At 47.7% G+C, this 21,219-nt stretch overlaps 1 protein-coding gene across 6 annotated transcripts in view; it reads right to left on the reverse strand.

Annotated features, from left to right (window-relative positions):
* The window catches only part of Ablim3 (actin binding LIM protein family member 3), a 106,521-nt gene that overhangs the window by 28,936 nt on the left and 56,366 nt on the right, over nt 1-21,219 (reverse strand). For all 6 annotated transcript variants that reach the window (XM_010627124.1, XM_010627123.1, XM_010627122.1 and 3 more), the window contains exons 5-7: nt 19,196-19,322; nt 15,208-15,301; nt 9,541-9,628 (exon numbers count right to left, since the gene is read on the reverse strand). In XM_010627124.1, coding sequence (XP_010625426.1) covers nt 9,541-9,628; nt 15,208-15,301; nt 19,196-19,322 — 309 coding nt within the window. The remainder of the gene's footprint in view (nt 1-9,540; nt 9,629-15,207; nt 15,302-19,195; nt 19,323-21,219) is intronic.

Consider the following 21,219-nt stretch of genomic DNA (forward strand, 5'->3'; position numbering starts at 1 on the left):
ATATATATATATATATCTGCAGTAACTGAAGATTCTCAGTAATAGTCTTTGAGTGGAAAATAATCAAAAGAAATAAGAAATTCTATCTTAGGTTGGCTGGATTTTCTAAGCTTGACTCAGAATTGGATATGTAGTACAATCATTGCATGATTTGACAGCTACAGTTTCAAACTGAGTGACTAGGGAAGTATTCACTAGATTGGGATTTGTCAAAGTGTGACCCGAGGACTACCTCTGACAGTCCCGGGTTTTTGGGACCCCCGCAGAGCCACTGTCACCAACTTCCTGGAGGTAGAGCCTGAGAATCTGAGTCAAAGCTACCCAGGTGGTTTTATGACTCTTATTGCACGATGCAGAGGGCTAATACTAGAAACATTCCAGATTTGTTTCTTTGGGACATAGGGTTGGGGTTGCAGTTGGGGGTAGTGAGCTTGCATGGAATGTCATGGGATACCAAAACCAGTTTTACAAGATAGAACTCTAAAATCTTATGAGTGCAACATTTGTTTCCCTCACTGGACTCCTTATTTCACGAGTCGCACTCACTTGTCCTCTGATATGGTCACCCACAAGTCTAGGTTCTGCAGGTGAAGCCCACTGTGGAGGTACAACAGTGAAGGATCAGCTGTTTCTGTCTCAGCTGGCCCAGGGTAGGCCATCTGAATGGCTGGAACAGTTCCTCAGCTGCTGTCAGGGCTGCTTTTCATCCTGAGCTGAGCCAGCAGGCAGTCTTATCTGACTGATGACAACACACCCCACACCTGTAATGCCTCAGGTGGATTTAACCTTTCTTTAATGTTCAGGAACCCACCCACCTCTCTGGCTGGACCTTGAAATTCAATTTGCCAAACCTTTTGAAAACATGCCAAAGCCCAGCAGGGGTTATGAAGACAGCAGTGACTGAGATGACTGAAAGTAGCTAGGCTAAAAGTTTTGTTTGGTCAACACTGATTTCAAACAGTTTTGAGTCTGACTTTTTTAGATACTGCAGGCTGCCATGACCCTTCCTGTGGTCCCTCCCAGTGTCTTAACTTCCGGCCTTCCTCCCTCACTGATGTTGACATTTGAGATTTTGTCCTCTGATCCTAGCCAGGGAATTCTCCTCGATCAGGCTTCCTCTCCAGATCTCTCGGAACCACAGTAGGGCGGGGTTCATCAGCATCCTGCCTCTATGATGACAGCACCACATCTGTGACATGGACTGGTTAGGATATTGGAGTTGCTCCTTTAAAATCCAAATTCAGATGAGGTCTACCCATAAAGAGAGTATAATTCAATCATAAAAAGAATGACATACAGATGCACGCTATAACATAAATAACCTGGAAAACATGCTAGTAAAGGCGTCAGTTGCAAAAGAACACATTGCATGAATCCATCCACATGAATTTACATGAAATACTCAAATAGGTAAATCTATAGATAAAAAGCAGCTGGTGATTACTGGACACGAAGGGAAGGGAGAGTGAAGGAGAGCAATTGCTTAATTCATTTGGGGTAATGAAAACGTTTTGGAACTTGATAGAGGTGGTGGTTGTATAACACTGTGAATACACTAAATGATACCAAGCTGTATGCTTTAAAATGGTTAATTTTATGTTAGGTGAATTTTATCTCAATAAAAAAGAAAATTCCTGCCCACGCCCATCAGCAGATGGGCTGCTTTTTCACACTAGAGGGTACTCTGTTCTTCCTGTCACTAAGGTCCAGACCCCGCAGGAAGGAGCCAAGTAAGCTCTTCTGTTGAGTTGTTGTGTAGTAGCAATGCCATTGTTAAAGTCGTGCGAGATGTTTGCAATCTTCTCTGTGCATCGGGAACTCTATGAATTATTTAATATCATTTTCTTAAGAGGTTTGAATCCTGTTACATCACTCACTGCATCACAGGCTGCATTTTCTGCAGCAACTCAGTCACTACTCTGTGCCTTGGTTTCTACATCTATAAAGTGGGGTTGGAGACAGCATCTTCCTTGTAGGTTTGTTTTAAGGAGTAGTGAGTTAGTATGTGTACAGCACTTAGAAGAGTGTCCACCTGTGTAACCAGTAATTATTTTATTGTTATTACAGTTATGCGCCCTCTCCCATTCTCCCCCAAATCATTGTGCTAGTTTAGATAATGGGAAAGGAGGCACAGAGAGATGGCGCAGTGGGGTTTAGGTGGAGAATATTCATTCCCTAATCCCTGACAGCAGGGCTCGGGGGACCCAGAAGGACGGCAGCTAATGGGGAGCTGGCTGCACCAATTGAGTCGCTAACAGGAGCCTGATTTGGTTGCCAGTGAACCCTCCAGGGAGGCTGGGCTTTGCCCGGGCACCAGGGCACCTCAGGAGAAGTGGGTAAAGCTGGCTTGCCTGGAGCTGGCAGGATGAACTGGCTTGAAGCTTAATAAAGCAGTAGGGAGAGAAAAAGTGCCTTGTTCCTATGAAGCTGGTTACCATGCAGGACATCAGGCAGGACGGGGAGAAGAGACAGGCAGTGCTGGGGTGCCTATGGCTCAGGAGAGATGATAGCTCTGACAGGAACACTGGGGAAGTAATATGACGTACTGAGGACCTGGTGTGTGCTGAGCATGAAGTACCCTTATTTCTCTTACATTTCTAGAGTGCCTGTGCCTGGCTTTGCGCTACACACACATTTTATAACAACTGCATTCAAGTAAAGAATAGTAATGATAATTGACCTTTACTGGGCACATATGCTGGGCCCTATCTAAATGTTCGAAGTAGTGATGGTGACAGCAGCAGTAGCCAGGGCTGATGAGGCTGCATCCGGGGCCCCAACAGCTGACCTCGAAGTTCGCACTTGGTTCAGCCTGCACCGGGAGGAGCTCCTGGAGCCTCACAATAGCCTTGTGCCGTGGGCCTAGTCTCACCCCTCACTTATGGATTATGGGAGCATGAATGTCTTGCCTGCTTGTCCGCTGCTGCCCCCCTGCCTTGGCCTGGGCAAGTGGCTCAAGGAGGGACGTCAGAGTCTCTGGGACTTCTCCGCTGAGCCCACCACGGACGGCTGCCTCTCTAGACAGCCGGTTGAGGGCTGGCTCTATTCTTCCCACAACATGGTGGCCCCAGACCAGGGCAAGAAAACATGAGGCCAGATAGAAAGAGAAAAAAAGAGTCAGGAAAAGGAACTGCTGGATGACAGTGGGAGCCGCAGCTCTGCTGTTCCCTGCTGCTTCTCAGTCCCCTGAGCCCATCAGTCCCCTTTCGCCTAGCGTGGTTTGCCTTAGGTTTCTGCCACCTAAAAAGTCCAGACTAATAAAACATCTTATCGAGCTAAAATCTGAATATCTGACAAGTTCTTGCCTTGCCCCTCAGGCAATTTCGTTTCTCAGAAAAATAGAGGTAGCAACCGGGGAAATTACTACTCTGAACCTAATTCTGACCAACACGGACAGACTGGCTGGTGAAGTAGATGTGACACGTAACTGGCGAGAAAATGGCCACATCGTCCTGAATTTGTGGTGACCAGAGAGCACAAGCTGGAAACAGACTTTAGAAGCATGACTTGTAGGTACTATACTGTAATATTGTCTGTGTGATTTAAGATGCTTGGTAACCCTCAACGTCTAAAAAAAGGACAGCTCATCAAAAATTAAAATGTACTCTATTTAAAATGAAATATGCTTGGTACAGCCAGACTTCAGGAAATATCAATTGAGTACAGGAACAAGGATATGTTTGAAGAATCTAAAATTACGCAGCAGGATTGGGGAAACATAAGATTTAAAGTTTTTAAGCATAACTCCTACAATCAAAGCTGTCAGTCGAGAGATCCAATTTAGTGTAATAACCTAAACTAGGAGATGATAGCAACCAATACTGCATCAGTACCTCTGAAAGTGAGGTTTGATAAGGTGCATAGCTGACTTAGGGCTCGTGAGCCACAGCCTGTCACAGTGGGAGGCACCTCACCGGGGCGTGTATGAGCTCAGCGTACTTTTTCTGAGTTACGCGTCCGAAAGAAAGAAGGTCTTTGCTAAATATCAGTGGCACCTCCAGCTGTGCCAGGAGGACACCCTTCCTGACACTAGGACCTCGTATCATTTGAACTAAAATTAAATGTGGTCTGAAATAGACACAGCTATCCAAGAGAAGGGCATCTTATGATTATCAAAGCACACCTCAGGGCACTACACTGGATTTGTACTAACATAGGACTAAGGGTCTTTATTTTGGGCTGTGGATCCCTCTGAAAATTTGGTGAAAGCTATAGATCTTCTCCCTAGAGAAACATACGTACCTGCAAAATTTGGCACACAATTTCAGGATATTCATAAAATTTACAAGGCCAATTATGAACCATAGTTAAAGAACTCAGTAACAGACATAAGAATACTGTTTTAAGGAAACCCAATCAAGACAGGCTAGTTAACCTTGACCAAGTGATGTGACCTGCTCTAAGATGAGGATATTAATTTTCTTTTTAGCTCACAGGATAATTTGGAGGATAAAATGGGGTATAGCACCTAAAACTCTGAGTATAATACTTTACACACAATAAATCCTTAGGCAATATGAGCTTATGGCATCTGATCATTATTATTTTAACATCTTTATTACTAGCAGGACCTGCACTTTGTTACCATGCTGTCATTAGCAGAACAGTATTTGTAGCAGGATTATTTCATAGATGATTTTCTTTCTTTCTTTCTTGAGACAGGGCCTCACTATGTAGTTGAGACTGACTTGGGACTCACTATGTAGGCCAGGCTGGTCTTGAACTCACAGTGATCTTCCTGTCTCAGCCTCCCAAGTGCTGGGATTACAGGCGTGCACCACTATGCCTGGCTCATAAATGATTTTCTTCTACCTGGTGGTCTTTAGTTGAATATACAAATGATAACAGAGAGCTATTTTTAAAATGTGCAGCTGAGCTTTTGTTTCAGGTCCTTGGACTTGGATGCTGAGGGGTAGGCAGTGGTATCTGATGCAGACAGAAGGGAAGAGCATGAATCTATCTTCCCCTTTTTCCTGAGTGCAGGCACACTTAGAAAAAGAGCAAAAATCTATCTCACAGACTATGTTTGGAGTCTAGAAAAATTCTCATGGGGTCAGCCTTTGTAACCTTTGAGATTTAGGTGTAAGTTCTGTCCTAAACCTGCAGCATTTTAGCTATTATTCTGCTGCACAAAAATCAGTGACCTAATTTCTTGGTGAAGACCAAATGAAGGGTTTGGATAACAAACAGATTAGATAACTGGCATCTTTACAAAAGCAGTTAAAAGACTGAATGTGCAACAGGACTTAGAACAAATGAAAGAAAACTTGCTCTTGTCTCTTGGAGCTTCTGCAGCTTGCCAGGAAATTCTCCTCCAGACAGACATCAGACTTCTCCCAATGAGAGCCCTTTGGAAAGCCATCGTGCCACAGTTAAAGCACAGACAAACTGGCCAGAGAATCTCCTGAGGACCATTTGCCAGTACCAGGTTGTCCAGCTACGGAGCTGATGAGACTGGGTTGCTAAGTTTTGCAGGCGTGCTCACACACACATTCTGTTCCTGTCTGTCTCTCTCCTCGGACTTTTATGCATTCTTTTATAGGTCCGCAGCACCGTTACATTCCTTCTCTCCTCTAATGTTCATACGAACCTTGTGTGTGATGCTTTCTCCTATGGGCGCCTTTGTATCTGCTGCTCTCATGGCTTTCACAGTCTTCCTCTTCACCTCCACTTTCTATTCATTTTCAGGTCTATGGATTGAAATGTCCCTTCTTCAGGGAAGCCTCCCTGGCCTTACAGACAAGATAGGGGCCTTGTGACATATTCTCATTGTTCCCAAATGCTTTTCACAGTGCTTTCCGCAGCTTGCCAGTGAATGCCTGAACTTCTGTCACATTAATGCCAATCTTCTCTTCCAAATAGTAAACTCCCCTAGAGCAGTGAGCTTGCCTGCCATGCTCGTCTCTGTGCCCCTAACACATAACAGAGAGCCTGGAGTGTAGTGAGGCCTCCAGTGGAGTGATCAATGAGACAGTGATGGCCTGCTCATTTGACAGGGAAAGAGGAGATCCAGAGAAAAGAGTCACTTTTTAATGTCCCAGTCCGTAGTGGAAGTGATGACACCAACTCCGGAGCTATGGCACACGGCTGGCTCCTCCCACTCCTTTGTTGCCTGGGAGGGGGTTTTCTTGCCATTTCTGAGGATGGCCAGGGCCCATCTCAGCTGTAGCAGAAAACTCTGGTGCTGCCACCCCCATAAGACACCCACAGCCCAAGTCAGCATGACTCAATTGGCCTGAGCCTCCTCATTCCAGGATCGCTCAGCATCCCTTGAGCTGGTCCTTGATCACCCTGCAATTACTCCTACTCTCTCAGGAGCCAGGAGGGTAGGGATGGGGATAATTAATGAGAGGGTGACAAGCCCTTCTTCACGACCAAGGATCTCTCCCACCTCCTGGAGGCATGTCTGCCTTAGGTTTGATGGTGCAGCCTTTCTCATGATCACAGAGCTGTTCACTCTATCACTTAACTCCTTCAGCATCTGGGTGAAGTTGGATGAGTAAAGCTCCTGATCCATGAGCCTGTGAGTTCCACAAGGGCAGGGCCTTTGACCTACTCTCGGCTGCAGCTCCAGTTGTTAGAACAGCTCCAGATACACAGCAGGTGCTCAATGGCCATTTCTTAAATGAACACATGGGTCCTTGTCTGTTTTACAGGTTACACGATCAAGGTTCAGAGAGTTAAGAGACTTGCCCAAGATAAAAAACCGAGTAAGGAGTAGGTCCAGGATTCACAGCAAGGCAGTCTGGGTCAAAGCATAAATGGAGGCAGATGGAGAGTGGGAATTCAGGCGGGAAGGTGCAGATGCTGATTGTCCTACTGAAGCACGGGTGGGAATCTGGCTGAGAGGGCAGGACTAGCACCAGGAGAGGAGTTTATCAGAGGAGGGGAAGGAAGACTGCACAGCACTTTTCCCAACCAAATGCAAACTCCAGATCCCCAGGGTGGCTGGGGCCCATGTGGACATTGTGTAGTTTGCTGGGATGTGTAACACAGGCTCCCGTAGCAGGAAATCACTGGGGGACCCAGGCGTTGAGGGGCTGGTGCTCCTTGCAAGGGGCGGGGACCTGAGTAGCAGCCAGGTCCTGGGCCTCAAGAGGTCAGGTGGACAGGGTCCTGGAAGGAGATTGCCAAGGCCAAGTCCTGCTTTGTCCCTTTACCCTCTGGTTCTTACTTAGGTCTGTTCTTTTCTCTGGGCCTGTTTTTCCCAACTATACAATGTGGGTAGTCACTTTGCAGTTTAGAATAACTGCTTGGGTCCTTCTGCCTCTAAGAGGCACATGAGTACAAACAGTAACTAGTTATTGTGTTAGAGAAGCTTAGAAATGGTCTCCTTGTCCAAGCTAACGTAGAATCCCTGTTCCAGAACTGCCACTAATGGCAAAGGTTTCTGTTGAATATTCCAGGCCGGTGGGTCCCAAGTGAGGATGGATTTGGGAATATCTGTGTAGTTTTGGTTGTCAAAATAGGAAAGGGCTTATTACCGGTATCTGGTGGGTACAGACCCAGGGTGCTACCAAATAAGCTGTGGTACACAGGACAATCGTCACGTCAGAGAATTAGCCACATCAAATGTCAGTAATTTGAGGTTGAGAAACTCTGCTGTAGGCCCAGGGTACTCATTAGAGTTTAAGATTAACTCCTGGCACTGGGCATCTGTGGCTTAGACAAACCTGATGAGAAGACACACTTCTTATAACTGGCCCCATGGAATCAGAGCTGCCTTTGGGAAAACTTGGGAGAAGGTCTCTCTCTACTCTCCAAGATCACTGCTCAAACACATGGGCAGGGGTAGCAGCTGTAGCAACTCAGCAGTGATCAGTTGTTTGATGAGAGCAGGGGGGGCCAATGTTAGGGCTGAGGGGCCAATACCAGGAGCCAGGGAACTCAGGGAGAAGACCAACAACTCTTACCCAACCCGGAGGGACCAAGCACAAAGAGCCATGAGAATTTAGGGAGGATGTCAGATGGGGTAACCTGGGGTGTTTAAAAAGTGTGTAGTTTTTGAATGGGGTCTAGCATGATAGAATTACCCAGGAAGGGTGAAAGAGGACAATGGGAAGAGCTGCGTTCATTTCAGGGGCTCAGCACCATCCACAAGGCCCAGTCCAGACTCCACCTGCCTGTCTCCCCGGTCCACCTTGCCTCAGTCTTGGCCTCACACATTTGCCATTTCTTCACCCACCTCAGAGATTTAAGGATTCTGTCTCCCCAGGCTGGCAAACCCCATTCCTCCTCTCTTTGTTCAGTTGCTGTGGTCTGGATGTTTGTGTTCCCCCCAATCCATATATTGAAATCCGACCCTCCAAGATGATGGCAGGAGAAGGTGGGGCCTATGGGAAGTGGTCAGGTCATGACAGTGCAGCCCTCATGGATGAGATAAGTGCCCTTATTCATTAAGTTCCAAGAAGTTGCTGGCCTTTTCCACCTTGTGAGGGCACCGAAAGAAGGCACCATGTATGAGAAAGTGGGCTCTCAAAACACACCAAATCTACTAGCCCCTTGATCTTGGATTCCCAGCCTCCAGAACTGTGAGGAATACATTTCTGCGGTTCATAAGCCACATAGGCCATGGTAGTTTGTTATAGCAGCCTGCAGATGGAGATGCCAGTTAACGCCCGTTCATCCAGGATCTCATCAAGTGTGCTCATCAAGTGTGCTCACCACCTCATCTTGCTCCCCTTCAGAGTGCTCACCACGCTGGCACTAATCCGTCACTGGACTGTATGGGTGCGGGGGTCCTCACAATCCCCCTGGTATAGAGCCTGCTTACAGTAGGGGTTCAAGAAATGGTTGTTGAAGGGATGAATGAGTAGATGGAAGTAATGGGTATGTTCCAGGCTAGAAAGGAAGTTTGGGACTCTGGTGAGATGATCTTCTTTGCTGGGCTGAGTGCACCTAAACTTGTGGGCAGGGAGGGGCCGGGAAGACTTCTCAGTGGAGCAGAGCCAAGAGCACTGGGCTGTGCTGGGCAGAGGATAGGGACTTAGCAGAACCTGGAGATCAATCAGATGACGTGGGCAGTCCTTAGGTAAGAGGGCTGGATCCTGGGAAATAGCAGCCTGGTTTACTTTTAGGGTATGGCTGGTGCCTTCCATTCCTCTTTGTGTACTCTGAGAGCCTTTGAAGCCCTGAGGGCAGCTGCTGTGATGTCCTGAGATGCCAGGGAGAAGGGATGGGACGGGGTGGAGGGTTATGAGGTTGTATGGTACCGGCAGACTCTGCAACCCAGGCATGCCCTTGGCCCTGTGTAGCCCAGTTTCCCACCCCAGGCAGAGCCAGGGGAGTCTTCTCAGAGCACTGCCAGGGAAGCAGGCCAGCTGAGCAGCGGGTGGAGACCCACAGGGACGGAAGGCAGATTACATGTCACTTCATATTAGCCACACCAACAACTTTCCCTGTCCACCCAGAGAGAGGAGAATTAATTTCAATTTTGAGGACAAGCCAGTTGCAAAGGTAACACTGAAATGGAAGGAGACTGTATCTCCTTTCCAGTCACGAGTGGATTGGAATGCCTTACAGAGGGTCAGACTCACTTACCTGTGAGGTACATCTCCTCCCCTTCGGTGAACATCTGGTGGCAGCGTACACATCTGGCACAGGTGGGGTGGTAGTGCTTCCCTCCTGCCTATGAAAAGCAAGAGACAAAACAGGATGTCAGAGCTGGGGCTGCTGTCCAGGGGGCACAGGCTGCTTTCCTGGGTACGTTGGTATTGTTGGCATCTTCACGGCCCTATGGTTGGTTGAGGGGCTACTGGGAGCAGGGTTAGAATCATATGAGCATCCACCCAGCAAGCTTGGTGACTCCTTCCATCCTGTCCCTAATGGCAGCTCCAGGTCCTTCCTGGACACTTGCTGGGAAAAGGGCCCTTCAGAGGCTGCTCTTGCCACCTCCTTATTTCCACATGAGGAAACAGCCTTGCTTTGAGGATATTCCAATATTTCCCCAAGTTTGGGGCCTCTACCACTAATGGTACCTGAAGTGATTTGAAGTGGTACAGGAACTGGGAACTTTATTAATACTGGTTCAAGGAAGAAAAAAAAAATCTCCATTTCAGTCTTCTATGGATTTTTCCAGTTTTATTAAAGAGGGAATACCACTTTGGTGCCAGTGCATCTTTAATATCTATTCAAAACATACTACTCTACCTTTGTTAAAAAAAATGTGTAGGGGCTTGTAACCTCCATGAGCAACTGAATCTAGCTAGAACTGCATTCATTTTTAGGTTACCTGCAATATGGCAAAGACAGATTAAAGTATTCAGTAAAAATGAGTACACATGGTTCTCAGACATGGCAAAAACTGTGAGAGCAGCATGTAAAAGACAGATTTTGGGGTTCAGTGTACAAATAATTGTGCTTGAAAGTCCAGGACCTGCTGGGGACCCCTACCTCTCAGTCTGGATTGTCCCACATGGGTGCACTGACTCTGAGCCCAGCCCACCCTGATTTGGTTGTGAGTCTCCTTCACTTTTTCCACTTTTCTTCCCCACAACTATTTAAATTAAAAATGAAAATGGATGCATCCTGCAAATTCTTCTGTGTGGGGAATAAACGGCCTCAGAGAAGGTTGTGCCTTAAGGTTTCACCAGAAACCAGTAGCAGCACTGGGGTCGGACTGTAGGACGCAGTCACCAGCCCAGTGCACACTTCCATGCTGCTGGTTCTGACTCTAAAACCCCAGATGAAAGGACTTGAGGTGTAAGGGCCCTGGGCAGTGGCTCCGGGATTTCTATATGGTTAGAGTGGTGTAGCACCTGGGTTGGAAGGTAGGGCTGACTCTGAATGAATATTTCGCATGTTAGGGCAGGGTTTTTTTGGGGGGAACAGGAAATATCTAAGGGCAATTGATGGATTTGGGGTTCATGAATTGCCCCCTCCAAACCATAGCTTGGTCTGATGCTAATAGGTTCCTTTCAAGTAAAAAATTACAGTAGCACAATAAGAGGACCTATTTCTAAACTTCTTTTGGGGATGCAAATTGTTAGGATTGGATTGCTTATTCTAGAAATGCTTAATTTATGCTACAAACTTAGTAAGAATGTGAAAGGGGCAGATTTTTACAACAGGAAAGAAAATCTCCAGTATCCCTTTTTATCACTCTTGGTGGCTGGCTCCCACCAAAGAGAAAATGTCCTTGTCATCATCTGAGCAAACTATGTTCAGACTTGAGAAGGAGTCTGCTATTTTCCTAAGCTAGGGAGTCATGGGACTGACTCTCTTGTGCCATGACAAGGATAATTGGTTTAATTAGTAGCCTCTTCCTACTCTGTGTCTCTTTATCATTTCAATTATAGACCTTTTTTTCCAGAGTAGAAACAGCACCTTGGCAAAACTGAAACAGCCTCTTTCTAAATGTCACCCCCCACACACCCTGTCATAGTAAAAGAGGCTTTGTGCCTATCTCAGCAACCCTAGCCATGGACCATGTAGAAAGTGACTTGACAGAAAGGAGGGCAGCATGTACCCAACATAAGAAAAAACCAAGTCAGTGAGCTAAAGTGAACCATTTCACCTGTTAACAAACTGAAATTAAGAAAATAATGAAAAAAAAGGAAAGAGTTGGTACCCAGAAAGCACTGAAAATGGTAACCAAGGTTAGGAATGCAGTACCAAGACCAATCACGGTTCTCTTGGGTGGGGACATGGACAAGAAAAGAAGGGTGGTGACTGGCACTTGGAATATTGACTGTCACCAAGGAAGGGACTATGGGACGGCCTGAGGAGAGAAGGGCAGGGCTGGGGTGAGAAGACAAGAAACAGTTGATTTAGTGCCAGTGGTGTTCTGGCACTGTGCTGGCCCTATTTTAGGTAGCTGCCTCCCAGCCTTCTCTCTCTTCCCTCTAGGAACAGCACCAAGTCTGTCCCTGGTGGGCTACCTGACCCCCACACCAGTCTACACATTTGGGTAGTGCTGACCCCATTCATCAGCTTATTCTAATTCTACAGTCACAGCTTCTGGTCAGAGATGGGCCTGAAAGTGTCCAGTGAGAGTCAGCTCTGGGATGTTTGCTGAGCTTTTAGGAAAGAGAAGCTTGCTTTCTCCTGGGGGATGTTGGCTGGTAGGATGTCAGCCTAAAGGGACTGGTGGTGTCCAATGTCTCCATTGCAAAGAAGAGCCTTCCTGGGAATAAAGTCGATGCAGAAGAAAGTGGAGCCTCTAAGATGGTCAGTGTTTCCAAGTGATTTTATTCTGGCACCGGATCCATAAGGACCTGAAGACGGAACTACTCCAGGACTAATGCTGTTTCTTTCTTTCTTCTTTTTTTTTTGGTGGGGGGGTACCGGGGATTGAACTTGGGTCCTTGCGCTTGCAAGGCAGGCCACCGAACCGCTGAGCTAAATCCCTGGCCCCTAATGCAGTTTCTTTTCAGCATCATTCAGAGATAGTTCCTTCAATGACAGCTCCCCCCGCCCCCCAACTAACATATCTATTAGAAGGCCTGGTTGTGTGTGAGTAAAACCAGCACTCTGGGATGCTGAGGCAGGCAGATCAAAAGTTTGAGCCCAGCCCAAGGAATTTAACAATTTAGTGAGGCCTTGTCTTAAAATAAAAAATAAGGTGTGGTGATATAGCTCAGTGGAAGACCCTGGGTTCAATTCCCAGAAACAGCATAAATTCATCAGAATTGAAATTAGGGCAGCAGTAATCCTTATAAATAGATAATAACTGAGACCTGGAAGAAGTGAAACGAACTAGATTAAGGCTTCATGGCTAGAAGTGGTAAAGTTTGAGTCCAAGTCTGTTTCCCTGTAATCATTATGCTACCTCAAAGACCTCTGAGGGGCTGAGCACAGTGGGCATCGACGTGGGACACAGGAGCCCAGATTTGACCTGTCTTTACCAGATATTCTGTGACTTTGAAAACACACTTCCTGTCTTGAGTCTCATTTTTCTCATCTGTAAAATGATGTTGAACTAGTTGATTGCTGAAAGTCTCTTCCAACTCTAAGAAAAAGAAATCAATAAGTCCGAGATGCTAATGGAGCCTCACACAAATGGAATCAATCAAAACCCAGTCACAACTGCTGGAGGAAGAGACTGTTACCATGTTAAACAGCAATGCCAGCAGGGAAAGAACTATCGCCCTGGAGAATTTCAAAGCAGCTTGGAAATGCTGAGACAACTTCCCATATGCAGCCCTGTGTATCCAAAATTCTTCCCTTCTTAAAAGAAAGGCCAACCTTTGTGATCTCCCATTCCACTGACCCCTGGGATGCTGGATTCCTCTTCCTCAATTTGGCAGGCACAACCAGCCACCGTAACCCTTAACTGTCCTTTCCCTGCATCACCTGTCCCCCCACGTCCCCCAGAGTCCCTCTTTTTCCTCTGATAACCCTTCATCTCTTTCTGCCAACTGTAGTCAACCACTGTCTGAGATTCTCCCTCTCCGTCTTCTTCTCCCTCTCCCTCTCCCCTGTCTTGAAGATCATGACCACTGTATTCCCTGGTATTATGATTCAAATCCTAGTGATATTGTTGGTTCCTTTAGACCTGAGTTCTGCTTCATATTTCTGACTGCTTTCTCAAAACCTCCCCAGGATTTAATCACAATCCATCCCCCCAGACATTTCTGCCCAGACCCGCTTGTCTCCCTGCCATCTCCTGTGCTGCAAATGCAGACCCTGGGGTTTCTGACACCCAGGCTTGATATTTTGGAACGTTTGACCTTTTCTCCTTCAGCTGCCCCTCAGTTGCAGAGTTACTGGAATTCTGTTTTCATAACGCGGGAGACAAAGCTCTTGCCCTTGTCACTCTTTTCCTATTTCCCTCTTTCAGATTTAGCCCATGAGCACAGAAACATCATCTTTGCTGAGTGTAGCTCTGATCAGGTCACTTCTCAAGTTTTCCACACTCCGAAGTGAATCACATGCAAACTCCTCATCCTTGTATCCTGGCCCTGGAAACCTGGACCTAATAAACCTTCCTGCACTGAAGCCTCATTCTCTGTGTTGCACCCCCTAGTACCCCTTGGAGATGTTTGGTGGATTTGTTTATCTTTTTCTCTCTTACTCCTATAATCGACCCTCCACGTAGCAATCAGTGTGATCTTTTAAAAACATAGCCCTATCATGTTACCCCCTGGTTTAAAAATCTCCAGCAGCTTTCCAGTGTACTTAGTATGAAACCCGAACTCTTACACATGATCTACACAGTCCTATGTGACATGTTCTCTGTGACATTCCACAGCCTCCCTGATCCTCAGTTTACAAAATTCAGCCACGTTGGCCTTTTCCTCTGCTCCCCTGGCTTGAGCTTTTCTTCGGCCTGCTCTTGCATGCAGGCCCCTCATCCTCAGAGCTCTGCATCAGTGCAGCCCCCTGGAGAGTCCTTTCTCCTTTGCTGCATTCTCTCCTGCAGAGCCCACATGTGGCCACAGGTCAGACTGGACAGAATGAGTCATTATTCACAATGGCTGACCCCCGACTGCCAGTCCTCAGGCATTGTCAGATGAAAAACCAAGGCCTAGCGATGTGAAGGTCATCACCCACATCTGAGAATCAGTTGGCAGTAGAGTCAATATGGTATTAGATCCCAGTTGTCCTCACTCTTAGACTAGTATTTTCCCTCTGGACACAATTCTTTTCTGTTTCTAATTCTTCAAAATGGGTGATCCCAAAGTAGGAGATGAAATCCTCCAGGTCCATGGAGTGCGAAAAGGAAGGCACAGAACCGGGATGTGGACAGAGGGCACAGGCAATGGCTCAGCAAAGTGCTGCAGGTTGTTGGCCATGGGCAGAATGAGCTCGCAGCTCCACCTGGGCTGGCCGGGAGGGAGAGCTGTTGCCATGGTGATGGACCAGCCAAAGAAGGGCTTAGGGAGCGAGCTGCTAGACAAGCTGGTTCTTAAAGCAGCACAATTACCAAACAGTTAAAAAAACAAAAACCCTTCCATCTTTAGGCATGGCTAGGAGGAAAATCCCCATTGTCACTTCCCAGAACTGTCTGGGTCTGGATCCAAAGAAGCAACTGATTTTTCCAGCCCAGCAGTTCTTGAACCAGAAATAATTTTGTCCACCCTCTCATTTTGGGTGTGCTCAGAGATCTCAGAGCAAGGTTACCTTGCAAGGTCAGGTAGCAAGCAAAGCTGGCGGAGGCTGAGGCTGTGGACGAAGGGGTGTTTCCCCTTCTTCCGTGGTGGCTTTTTGCGTGGACAAGCCACCCCGTTCACATTCACCCATCTGCATGGTTATTCAGACACTCACCTCCAAGACCCTGCCGCTGATGTATCTGTCACAAGTCTCGCATTTAATGCCGAACTGGGAATGGTAGTCAGACTCGCAGTATGGGACGCCATCCCTGCAGGAGGAAAATTAGAGGATCAGCGAGTGGTCGGGACCTGCAGCCTATGGGGGCACTGGGCCAAGATTGGAAGAAATTGGGGAGCTTATTTAAGATGCAAACGCTTCCGACACCCCTCATATTATAAGTCAGAGAATCCCTGGGGCGGGTCCAGAAGTCTGCATCTGCTGCACTCCCCAAGCATGAACGGGAAGCCCTGCTCCAGACTGCTGGACTGGGGCATCCGTTTTCCACTCGACTTTCCCCGCTTTGCACACATTCTCTGGACCCATTCTATTCCCTTTGTCTTGGAGGATGATTTTTGAAACTTATTTAGAACTTAAGTTTTGCTTTATTTGGAATAGGTAATAGTATTTGCATATACTACAGCATTCTCAAGGCATAAAGAGAAAAGTGTTCACCCTCCTTCTAGCCCCATCCTGTTTGCCTTGGAGAGGTCATGTGTGTGATCAATTTAAGGCTCTTCTTTAATAAAAATTTTCACCTCTAGTGAAAGAACCATCTGGTTGTGCTGTGGGATCAGTAGATAAGGTAGCCTCCTCTGAACCCCTCCTAGGTATTCCATTTCTACCCAGTGCTTACAACCTAGCAGACAAAATGACAAGCCTGCTCTTAATTATTCCTATCCTACCCCCTACTACTACTAAACCCCTGGTATTTCTTGCCTGCATGTGCCACATCCTCTGATGGTATTTCACGCAGATTATTGCACTTAATCCTTACAGCAGCCTAATAAGCATTCAGCTGTTAGTTTCCCAGTGGGTTCATGAAAAAAAAAACCCCGAGAATGGAGTAGTTGGTGACTCAGCTTTGGCTACTTAGGATGACCTAAAGCTAGGTCTCAAGCCCTGGTCATCTGGTTTCTTGTCCAGGGGTGGATGAGTATTAAAGGTGATGGGTCCATTGCCTCCTGGGGCTTAGCTCAGTGCCTACCCCTGGTGTGTTCGCAGCAATGGCAGTGGCCACCAGGGTGCTCATTAATCTGGGGCTGACATAGAGTTTGGGGGCCTCAGTGAGCTCAGGATAGCCTGTGGGATCCATCTACCTGTAAAGACTCATTCCGAAGTCTGAGGAGAGAGAGGGGCACTTTCCCACTCTGGGTATAAGAGAATCTGGCTCAGACACGAACAGGCCCACAGAGCAGACATGCCTTTTTTTTGCATCTCAATGCTGAAGCCACCCTGGGACTGCTGGGAGCCCTAATGGGACACAGGGCAGCCAGTGTTTATTTGAAGGAGAAGCAGTGGCAAGGGCTGAGGCCTGACAAAGGTCTGGAGGTGAGGTGGGGCCTACAAAGCCAGAACTTGTTCTCACTCTGTGGGTGCAAGAGGGTAACTCTGTAGGGGGAAAAGTCATTTGTTAGAAGGCTGACACAGTGAAGCAACCAACACAACTTCAGCAGATCCCTGGGCTGGGGAGGCCTCAGACAATGTGAAATATACACAGTTCTTAAAAGAGGCAGATGGTGGGGCTGGGGATTTAGATTAGTGGTTCTGCCACCTGCATCACAAGGGCAAGGTCCAGAGTTCGATCCCCAGTACAAAAAAGAAAAGAGGCAGATGGTAAAGTGAATATTTATTGGGTATTTAAAAGGTATGAAGGGCAGGGATTTAGCTCAGTGATTTTGCTGCCTGCCTAGCAAGCACAAGGACCTGGGTTTGATCCCTGGCACCAATAAATAAACAAACAAATGAACACAAATAAATAAATATAAAAGGTATTAAGCATGGATCTCTGGGCCTTTATATATTCCTACTTACTAATCCTATTTTTAACAATGAGGAAACTAAGATTGAGAGTCCCTGGCCCAGGTCACACAGGCTTGGCTTCAATCCTGGGCATCTGGTGCCACAGCCAGTGCCTTGGAGCCCCTGCCCCTCTCCCGCAGCCAGGTGAGGAGCTAAGAGCCAGACTGCAGAGGCACCAGATGTGGTGAGCAGTCTGGGATGGGCCTCCTTGAGAGGAATTCTGAGAAGACCCTGCCTTCCCTGGAGAACTCTGATGTAGGCTCCCAGACTCAAGGATACTTGGCTGGCCACTTACAAAGGACATTCCTTACTTGGTAGGCCTGGAGAAGAATGCCAGCCTCCTACTGACGGGGTCTTTAGGACTTTTGGTGACCCAGCCTCGGCTCACCTCTGCAAGTCTGGGACTCTTCTTCCCCTGTGTGCACACTTGAGCTTCCAAACATGGTGGAAACGTTCAACACTTCCCATTTCCCTGTCCCTGCTAGGCTAAGCATTTTGCCTAGAAGCTCTCTGCTGCATTTTCAAATCATACCCCCTTTTTCAAAATCTAGGGCAATACTGCCACCTTCCACAAGGAGCTTACAGATTACAGATTCTGCTTCCTGTTAGTTAGAAGTGATTTCCCCCTTTCTGAGTGTTCACCACCCTTCACTTGCACCTTGGGCATGAGCAAGTGCTGTTCACTGGTCAGGATCCATGGCTAGCCTCTGCTTCCCTTTCAGCTGGTCACCGTACCTGGTTTCCCCCTGAGGCTATTCCTTTCCACTCTCAGTTTCTGTGGGCCTTTACCAAAAGCTGCTCTCTGGCTCTAGGATTGGGTCTTCCTAGCTAGTGACTAGTGGGCAATGGATACGTGACCCAACGGTAGCCAAATAGAGGCAGCCATAGGACTTTTGCTGGAGATCTTGGGAAAAACGCTGATGGTGCAAAATCATGGCATTGCTTGTGATCTTGTTTGCTAGCATTTGGGGAGGGCCTGCTTTAGAATGACTCCAACAAGGGAGAGTGGGGGAGGAAGGGAGAGAGGGAGAGAGAGAAAGTTAGAGAGAGAAGGAGAGACAGAGAGAAAGAGAGCTCCCTGGATATAGTTGTGTCTGAGGCCAGTGTGTCTCTGACTTTTCCATTTCTGTGAGTCAATAAATTCCAATTCTTGCTTTTAAGTGAGATGGAATTGGGTTTTCTGTCACTTATGATTGAACAAAGGTCTTAATGAATAAAACTTCTCACGAGCTCTTTTCACACACTTCTTGGTGCCCTCGTTCTTCATGCACACAGCTTATCTCCCTTGTTAGACACCGTGAGTGTCCTGAGAGCAGACACCATGTCTGTGGCAGCTCTACACGCTCACATCTTCTGGTATTGAGTTCCACAGTGGGGCTCGGGAGCATCTATAGTCAGAAAGGGTCAGGGCATGGAAGAAGGTCTGTGCTCATAACTGATTTTAGGTACCTGAGTAAACACATGTGGTCCCTCGGGCCTAGCAACAAGGGGGGACTTATCCAAAGCTCCAGGGTGCAGATCTCTCAGTGGGGGTGGCTGCTCCATCCTGATCATTTTATGGGTCCATTTTCTCCTCTCTTCTCAGTTAAATCCATTCAACAGCTATGATGGACTATAGTCAGGCATTATGCTAAGAACAGGGGAATTCGATGGCAACTAAAAGAAAACTCCTGTCCTGATGGGGACAGAGAGTAAACACCATCTCTGGAGCAAGTCACTCACCCCCCTGAGTCTCAGTGCCCTGTGGAAACAGACACCACGTATCTCAGTAACCAGAACATCAAAAGCTCAGAAGTAAGTGGTAGTGAGCATTATCATCACTATTAAAAAGTTACAACTGAGAGATGTATAATTATGAATGGGGGTAGCTCCTGTGAAGGAAACACAGGGCAGGCTGAGGGTTGTGATGAGAGTGGAGGTGGTGAGTGATTGGGGAGCAGAGGCAGAGGGAAGGAGAGTGAAGACACGAGTGGTGAGAAGTGGGGCAGAGCGTGCTGGGCGGAGGAGACAGCACGGGAGGTGCCCACAAGTGGAGAGAGCTGCTGTGGTCCGAGTGTGGCAGCCGACAGAAGGGGACGCTGGGGATTCAGGCCCTGTAGGATGCAGAGGCCCAGGAGCGGGTGGGGTGGGAGCCGACACCCACTTGCTGATGTACTCCCCGGTGAGGATGACACTGCAGGTCTGGCATTTGAAACAGCTGACATGCCACTGCTTGTCCAGTGCCAGGAGTGACTGGCCGTGCTTGATCTCTTCCTTGCATCCAGCACAGTCTGCAAAGACAGGAGATGCTGCTGAGAAAAACCTCTGGGCCCCTGACCTCCCACCCTCAGCTCACACCCGTGTCAAGGGAACTCCTCCTCGGACGTCGGTCTGCTTGCAGGTGCCCCAGTGCCGGCGCTGGCAGCTTCCCAGAGACTCTACCAGGAGAGGGAAGAGGCCACCAAAGCCCTGGCCCATGGTCCCTTCTGTGAAAGGAAAGACCTTCCTACTTCTTGTCCCAGGCACCAGTCATCCAAAATGGCCCCTGACTCCTCGGCCCCTCCTCAACTAAGCTCATGCTCCTCTTCTTGGCCTTGAATCTTCATCACCAGGAGCTCACAGCATACAACATCTCAGCCCCTCTCAGACCTCCTGAATTTTAACGAGGTTTCTGTGCACGGTAAAATTTGAGAAGCATTGCTCCTTGGGACAGGCTGTGTTTTTCTTTCTCCCTTCTTAGGCTGTATACTTACTCGATGGCAGGGGCCAGGGCTATGTGTTGTGGCTGTATTTATTTCCTTGTGTAGCATGGTGCTAAGCACATAGCAGGAACTCAAAGCACTTTTGCTGGGGTATGAGTGAGTGGGTCTTACAGAACCCAGGAAGAGAAGAACATTTTTCATGCCCAGTCCTTTCCTGTTTGCTTATCTGCCACACACTTGCCTTCTCAGGAATTCAGGGCTAGAGCCTGATGAGACTGTGCCATGCCAGAAATATGCTCTCGCTCCCTAGCACTGTCACCTTGGACCCATGCTGGGGCCAGCAGAGTGTGTGTGTGTTTGGCCCAGCAGTCTGACTGTTGCTCAATGAATGTTGGGACAGGAAATGGAGCCAGCGTCCAAGGTACTTGGGAGATTCTGGGAATTCAGGCCTCATTGACCGGATGGCCCACTTTGAAGGAAGAAGGTCACAGGGCAAAGTTTACCACAGGACAAACCTCTGTGTTGGTGCCTAAAGACGAAGGCACACTTTGGAGCAGTGGGAAGAAAAACTATGCATAAAATTGGAGGAGCCTGGCCGGACAGCTTTTCTTCCAGCTGGAGGCCAGTCTTGTGAGCGGAGCTGATGTGTTCCCCTGTCTGAAAGGGTAGTGTGTCCCACAGGCTGTGGGGAGGGCCTAGGCCCTGATGAAGTGTTTGTGTGGGTCTGGTCCTCCTGTTCCCGCCTCTTGGCTATCTACGCCTTTCTAACATGGTTGGAAGCAGGGAGGTCTCCAACTGCAAAACTTTTGCAGTCCCAGGCCTTCAGATGGAGGCTGGGAGAATGCAGAGTTTGGAAATTTATCTCCTTCCCTTTCTTTTCTCTGGAATGAGTTTAAGCTCTCCCACCCCCAACAATTACAGGCTTCAGAACATGATAGTTTGGAAAGGTCAGGCCCCCTTGTCCCTTTTATAGACAGACAGGCATCTGAAGTGACTTGCCCAACCTCAGTGTAGCTGCTGCAGGCATTTAATCAAGTTTTCTAGGTCAGCTTGTCTCTGGAGCTGCCCCCACAGGACTTAATAATTTCACCGGGGCTCCAGTTCAGGGAGCATTTGGTCAAATGTCCCAGTCAGTGCAGGAATGTGCTGTACTCTTGACAGGTGGGCACCATTCTCTGCTCATTCACAGCCAGGAGTCAATTCAGCTCATCTTGAGAAAGGCTATCGAGTATCAGGCTAGGCACGGCCACCATGGCCATCTTCTTTACGTGGAGCCGAGGCCTGACTCCTGTGCTCCATTGCTGATGCAACTAAGAATAATTTGCTCTGCCCTTCACTATTTAAAGATTGAGCACAGTTTCTCTCCTATCCTTCCTTCTTTACATTTCCCTCGATGTGGTCATCTACTGATCAGATTCACTTGTGGGTTCCAGGCAGGAAGGCACAGTGTGAGTTGATACACAATTTTTCACCTTTTCAATAAAAC

Source organism: Fukomys damarensis, unplaced genomic scaffold (genome assembly GCF_012274545.1).
Source record: "Fukomys damarensis isolate Sample0158 unplaced genomic scaffold, DMR_v1.0_HiC HiC_scaffold_3, whole genome shotgun sequence".
Taxonomy (NCBI): Eukaryota; Metazoa; Chordata; class Mammalia; order Rodentia; family Bathyergidae; genus Fukomys; species Fukomys damarensis.